We start from the raw sequence: 7,351 nt of genomic DNA on the forward strand, positions 1-7,351 counted from the left end.
TTTTATTTACCTTTTTATTACCAGAGACTGTGCACCTATTTTATTTTCTTTGTTTAAAACACTATTCAGCACCGACATGGATGACTTCAAATGCTGCATTGTGAAAGAACAAAATGAGCGTCCTTTCATGGAGGAAAGAGGGAGTTTAGAAGATGAAAGGAGAACGGTTTAGGGATTTTATTTTTGTCTTCCAGCAGGGTTTGTATGACATTGTTATTCAGATATGCTATAGAGATCAAATCCCCTTGAAAACACTAAATACAGTTATGTTTAACTGGTAAAACAAACATGTCACTGTCATTTCTTGTGCCATGATTGAAGTCTTTTTGTTTCTCATCAGCTTTTTCTACATTGAATACACTTGCTATTATTGCACATAAATCTTTTTAAAACGCTTATTATGCCAATATAAAAATAATTCAGGAAATGGTTTATTGGTCATAATCTATTACTGTAGGAATTTACTGTAAAATGTAATTTTCAACATCTGGTTTCAGATTAGATGCTTTCTCAAAAGCAGCCAACTTGCCATGTCCTCCAAAGACCCCTGTTGTTACTCTGGGGAACCAGTAAACCCTAAGTAGGGGGCTTTTAAATGGTTGCAAAAATGTGGTAAAGACTGATGTAGCACTGTTACCAGTGACAATAGCGTGGTTTTTAAGGGGGCCTTATTACTCATGTGGTCTTGCAAACTTTCCCATGATGCATCAATGCAATGGATGCTACTTGCATGCTGACAATGGTAAACTCCTAGCCTGGTTGACACCAGACCCTTCTAAGTTGTAACTGAGACTGGGTCTGGGGAAGGTTCATTCACAGCTCATTTCCAAAGGGGCGTCACCAATGGCTGCCGCTCACATGCCTCTGGGCGCAATTGGATAGTCCTTCAACCAATCAGAGCGGTGTAGAAAATCTGTTTCAACGTTGCTGCGCTATCATCATCATGTAAAGCCCGCCTCAATGGTTGTGATTGGTGCCTCAATTTGGAAAAATTGGAAATGGGCTCTTGGCCAGATGTCTTACAGAGCAAATCTCAAATTTGTTTTCCCAAGCTAGTAAATTACAGTATGAAGTGAAGTTTTTTCACCAGGGAGGATCTTCAGCTACTTCCTCTCTACCTCATGTTTTGTGTTGGAAAAGATGGGTTTTGAGTTGGAAATTACTCGCCTGAAGCACAATTGTTTTTGATACGTTAAAATGAACACACACCAAATGGTTTCCACAGCGCTTACATAAATACATTTTGTGCTTTCCAATTCACATGTTCATCAAAGCCGTATGGGCCAGATGTATGAAAGATGCCTATGCACAAAAATCACTTCCCAAACATATTTCTAGTAAGACTATGTTGAGGGGGTACATCGAAACAGCATGGATGGTTTTTCTTAAAGAAGCTGAGTGTGACATAGTAAATCAGAAATATAACATAAGCTGAGAATTCAAATCTGTTGTGCAGCATAATTTTAGGTTAATTTCACAAAGAGTGAATGACTTTTGCAGTCCAAACACCTACTGTATATTATATATGTAATCAAAGACACACTTATTTCAATTAAATGAATTGCCTTTTTCTGCATTTGTATGACCACACAGCTTCTATTTATCCTACACAGACATTTATGCATCTGACCCCAGATATCCTGAAATGTGTTCTCAGTTTACAATGTTTATTAATTGTGAATATTTCCCTCCATTTATTGTTATTGACTTAAATTTAAGGAAATTATTTTTTGTAAGCTACATTAATGCCATATTTTTTATTACCTTGATATGTTTATTAAGAATGTTGAGCCAAACCTTTGGCTCATTTACAGCCCTGTACAAATAAATAAACACATGCAATGGTTTTAAGTCCCCACGGTACATGTTTCTTTGTTAATGTGAAATATATGAGCAAATATATATGAGAACATATTTGAATTCAGTACATTCAGTGGTTAATGTGCTGATAAAAGTCAGCTGTGAAACTACATAACTTACTACCAGCACAGAGTGCCTGCAAAGGTACATGGGTATATAGGTGACCAATTAACACTAAATGACTGTTAGTAACAACCGGGCATTAGTTATGAAATGTGCTGCTGCGGCAAATGTGTGTCAGTAATTTTGAGGAAGTAGAATGCATAAAAAAATCCAAACTGCACAAAGTCGCATATTGTTTTAGGATTTTAAAATTATCTATTGTATAATTTGTAATGACAAATCCACAAAAATACAAAATTCATTGTCATTGTCAAGTGTAGTTTTTTTTTACATAATTTTGAATCTATTGGATTTAAAAAAAAAAAGAAGAAAAAAAAGATGTTTTAATGGTGGCTGTGGCTACATTGTCCTGCAGTCATTCCGTACTGCTACCACTTATTTTTTTTAAAGATTTTTAATTTGTTGTAATGCCGTATTCCATTCAGATGAACACCACTGAACTCTCACTAATTGTCTTTTTGAGAAAATATTCTTGTTTCATAATCATGACATTATTGTAACTGAGCTGTGCCACAGCAATTCCATTCAATTTTATTTATCGTATCAATTCATAGCAAGAGTTATCTCGAGACACTTTACAGATAGAGTACGTCTAGACCATACTCCAGAATTTACAAGGACCCAACAGGTCTAGTAGGTTCCTCCTGAGCAAGCAGGAAAAGCCCCCCTTTGGGAAGAAACCTGGGACAGACCCAGGCTCTTGGTAGGCGGTGTCTGACGACCGGTTGGGATTAGAATGAAGAGTGGTTATAACAGTCCCCAAAAAAAAAAAAAAAAAAAAATAGTAAAATAGTTGAAGACCAACAAATTCTTAAAAACTGTTTTTTGTAAACGGTACCACTGGTGATTCTACAATGTGCACCTTATCTCTACAGCACGACAACGCATCAAGTATCATCATACCGAATGTTTTTGTTTTTTTTGCAGTGATGATATATTTTTCTTTTTATGCCATTTCACTCTTGCTTCAAAGAGGACCAAAACAAGCCAAAATAGAACTATTTTTAATGAGATTGTAAAATGTTATGAAAATATATTATTTGAAGTTAAAATTTACCTTTTCTAATATCTGTGGCATGTAATGCGTTAATATACCTAGTCAATAAAAATATAACAAAGTATCAGTTTGGGATTTACATTGCTGACTCTATATGGTGTGAAGTTATTCCATTTATAAAATTGCAGTTGTACATTATATATATTGTAGTTAAAGGCAGAAAGTAAAGGATTGGATTGAATAGTGATTTGCGGCCTCGGGTTAATTTAAAATGTGTCTCTGTGTCCTGAGTGTGGTTGAATTCTTCTGAATTCACATTGCATTTTATACTGTACAGTATGTATAGCTACTTACTAACTTATAGAAAATGTAGTTCCAAAATACAAGAGGGGCAGTGTGACTAAGGTATTACAAAAGGATGAAAAATAATGCTTAATACTGCATTTGCCTTTGTTTGAATGGAGTTTGTTGGGGTAACCTCGGGCATGGATGTAAATATAATGTATAATTTATTAGATTTCAGGCCATTAGTGGTGTAGGAGGAGCTAGTTGAACACGTCTTTTCAAAGTCAAGAATGCTTCCTTGGTAGGACAGGTCCTTCCAAGTCGTGTCCTACAAAGGCTAGGCAAGACTCCTTCCTAACATTCGGAGAGAACACTGGCAAGTGTGCGTCATTGCGTCATGGTCCCGCCTTCAATTCTGACTGCTGCGTTGGTTCCCGGATGGAGTAGCGTCGCCATTTTTACGCCAGTGCTACCGGTGGGTCTTCTGTTTAGCGGAGCGACGGTGCTGTTGCTGATCCACCTCCAGGAATCACCGAGCAGTCGATAATCCTCCTTTTCCACTGGGAGGCCACGAGTAGCCCCAACACCCTAGCACCATGACGGATACAGGGGATTTAGTATACCAGGCAAAACTCGCCGAACAAGCGGAGAGATATGACGGTAAGACTTCGCATAAATAGTGGTCATCGCAGAATGCCTGGCCCCTCTTTCCATCCTCATTATCCCTGCGCAGGGGGCTTGGAGACGCAGGTAAAACACTTCACATGGATTTGTTGGGTGAGAGACAAAATGGCGGAGATTTCTCCAGCCCAATGAATCTGAGAACGTTTTTTTGTTAAATGAATTGTCGTTCCAAAGGGAAGGTGAATTTTGCTAGGCGAAAAGCATGCTTTGTCGAGCTAAGCTTGTCCCTTGCCAGCGACAGTTAGCTAGCCAACAGTAGCTCTGTGAATTGCTAACTAAGTTAGCAGGCTTGCCTTTCTTCAGCCCCGACACGCGTCAGACCAAACTCAATTCAGAAATACAGCAAATGTCCACACCCCATCAAACATAACTTGCGCCTGCTCCGTTTCTTAATTAGCTGTTGACATATTCAGGATCTAACGTTATAAATGATCAAACAAGCTGCCGCTTCAGTCTAAAAATATTGTAGAGAATTGTGCCAGTTAATGCTAACGAACCGCCCCCCACCAAGTGTTTTTGGACTCAGAATACTGTATCCTTATTGATCCCTTAGGGAAATTGTTCAGTTGCTTTTGCTCAGTCAGATTTTAGGTAAGAGTAAGAAAGGAGTAACGTAGCTACAATGCAGTAAAGTAAGATTAAGTTAAAAGATTATTTTTCTAAGACAATGGATTGTTCAAATCTTATTGTAGTGCACTGTGTACATAAAATGCAGTACAACCATACAGTGTCACTGTAAGTGGCAGCAGTGAATAAATAACATTTATTGCACATGAAACTGATAAATTATTGCACCAAGTCATTATTGTTCATAGTTTTCCAAGAATATTGATGTTAAGGTTTGGGCTGTGAGTCCAGTTTTAACACTCAGAGGGAGGAGATATATAGTCTAATGGTCACAGGCAGGAACGACCTCCTGTGGTGCATTGTGGGTGTCTGAGTCACCAAAGATGCTCCTCAGAATGGCCGATGTGTTGTGATATGGGTGGGAGGAGATGTCCAGGATGGGGTGTATTTTGGAAAGTATCCTCCTCCCCTTACACGGTCTTACAAAAAAAATAAGTATTTAGCCTTTATTTAAAAAAAAAAAATGTATTCAGCCAGGTAGGATGTTAAACAGGTTCTCATTTGCAACGGCGACCGGCCAATAAAAGCATAAGCGTGCAGGACAACATACAGTTTCACGTTCAATACATTACAGGAGTATAGAATACAGAAGGCTACATAAGGAGTCCCGCTCCACCCCGACAACATCACTAGCCTTGCAAATCAGTTTGTTGAGTCTGTTGGTGTCTGCCACTCTCAGCCTGCTGCCCCAGCATGCAACAGCATTCAGGAGAACACCAGCCACCACAGACTCGTAAAACATCCTCAGCATCTTCTGACAGATGTTGATGGGCTGCAGCCTTCTCAGAAAATAGAGGTAACTCTGGCCCTTCCTGTAGAGTACTCCAGCGTCTGTAATCCTGGCCTGTTTATTGTCTATGTGTACTCCCGGGTATTTGTAGTCCTCCACTACGTCCACACAGACGCCTCAGATGGAGACGGGGGTCAGTGTTGCCTTTCTCCTTCTCACGTCCACTACCAGTTCCTTTCGTCTTTGTCACATTGAGCTGCAAATAATTTACCATGTGACAAAGTTCTCTCCCACAGCCCGGTTGTAAGGCCATCTCAAAACTCTTCTTCCTGACCCCCCTCCTGAGCAAGCATTGAGGAGTGGCTATAAGCGACGATACACAAGGGCAGCCTTATAGCGGATGAGTTCATGTGACGTTACAGAGGAAAGGAGGGCGACGGCCATCCGGCTGAAATTTAGGGACGTCCGGACAAAATTCTGTTGGCACCGGAGCAATCCTGTAAATGAAACGTTGCTGATATAGACTAGTTCCACATATGAATCTTATCAACAGTGGCTGCTTTTGTGATGCTGCCTCTCTCCATTTATTTGAATATATAGTGGCAGTGGCAGTTTAAAAAAAAGTTTTGTTGTGTAAATAGACAGCAGTGTGTTAACCTGGCCATCTCCAATTTGGAGTTATCAGAGCTCCACTTGTCTGATGACAAATGCATAAAATAAACTGTCACCGCTTCAGGAAGTCAATACAGTTGCATTTTCAAAATTCTTTAAAGCACCTGCACCCCCCCCACTCCCAAAAAAAAACCCAGTTCCCACGCCACTGGGCATGGCTGCATTGTGTTGTAGCTGTGCTGCAGCTGCTATTTGGTGTCAGTGTCCACCAGATGTGTCAGCCATGTCTCTTTCTGTGCCCTGGTTTCTACATGTCTGGTCTATTTTTAGATGTATTTAAAGACCCATGTGTTTTTGCAATGAGGAAAAGGTGATTAATGTTAAGTTTCAAGTGGGTTAATGGCCGTATAAATAAAAACAAGCCACTGAGTGCTATTTTTAGGGAGGTTTCTCATTCTTGGGTTGAAGTCGGGCTTAGAAACAAAGGAAAAGGAATAATCCAACACAAGATCGGTTGTTGAAGCAAAGGCTGTCTTTTAAATTTGTCATCTTATTGTTTTGATTGAACATTTGTGTCACTGATGCAGTTGGAAAGTATCTGGAAATTATCAGAAGGCACATTTGTATGTGCATTTTTCATTTTTCACCAAAAGAAAGTTGTGCCAAAATGCCAGCTATCCAAAAGTTGTATCTCAGCTTGTCTGATGTAGAAAGGTTGTCCTATTGATGGAGAAAAAATATGTCACGGCTAATGTATACTGTTTTTTCAGATTGGCAATAGGGCCGGGTGACGTGGGGGGGGAAAAAAGAATCAAATATCACAATAATCTTGACCAAATACCACTAGCGATATTGTAGGGTTGACAGTAGGTGCTTACACAGAATAGTGACACGTTAGATTTGTGATAATCATCAATGATGTGGATATGACTAAGTGGATAAGGGTAAATAGTAGAACAGTCTGGTGAATTCAGAAAATTACGTCACTACCGAATGCAGCCTGTTAAACCAGGAAAAGATAACTAATGTCGTATTGCAATATTCAAAATCTAAGACAATATCTAGTCTAATTTCGGGATATCAATATATTATATTTCCCAGGCCTATATTGCAGTACTCTCTTTTACTTCTTAAAATGTAGACAAAATCCAAAGCCTGGCTGCCCTTCATATTACGTGCCTCCGTCAAATGGCTTCTCTAAAGTTACACAAATACCATCTTAGTTCATAGCAGCAGGGGAAAAATGCTCGGTCACATTTGCTAACGCTCAATTAAGTAAGGGTTAATGCAACAAGGTGTCCATTGTCAGGTATTAAAGGTCCCATGGTATGAAAATTTCACTCCATGAGGTTTTTTAAATATCAATATGATATCCCCCAGCCTGCCTATGGCCCCCCCAGTGGCTAGAAATGGCGATAGGTGTAAACCGAGCC

At 39.5% G+C, this 7,351-nt stretch overlaps 1 protein-coding gene across 2 annotated transcripts in view; it reads left to right on the top strand.

Moving 5' to 3' along the window:
* The first annotated feature begins 3,653 nt into the window (after positions 1-3,653).
* Positions 3,654-7,351, top strand: part of LOC116700739 (14-3-3 protein epsilon) — a 13,543-nt gene continuing 9,845 nt past the window's right edge. For both annotated transcript variants that reach the window (XM_032534168.1, XM_032534167.1), the window contains exon 1: positions 3,654-3,925. In XM_032534168.1, coding sequence (XP_032390059.1) covers positions 3,862-3,925 — 64 coding nt within the window. In that variant the 5' untranslated portion in view covers positions 3,654-3,861. The remainder of the gene's footprint in view (positions 3,926-7,351) is intronic.

The sequence above is a fragment of the Etheostoma spectabile genome, chromosome 13 (assembly GCF_008692095.1).
Source record: "Etheostoma spectabile isolate EspeVRDwgs_2016 chromosome 13, UIUC_Espe_1.0, whole genome shotgun sequence".
NCBI lineage: Eukaryota > Metazoa > Chordata > Actinopteri > Perciformes > Percidae > Etheostoma > Etheostoma spectabile.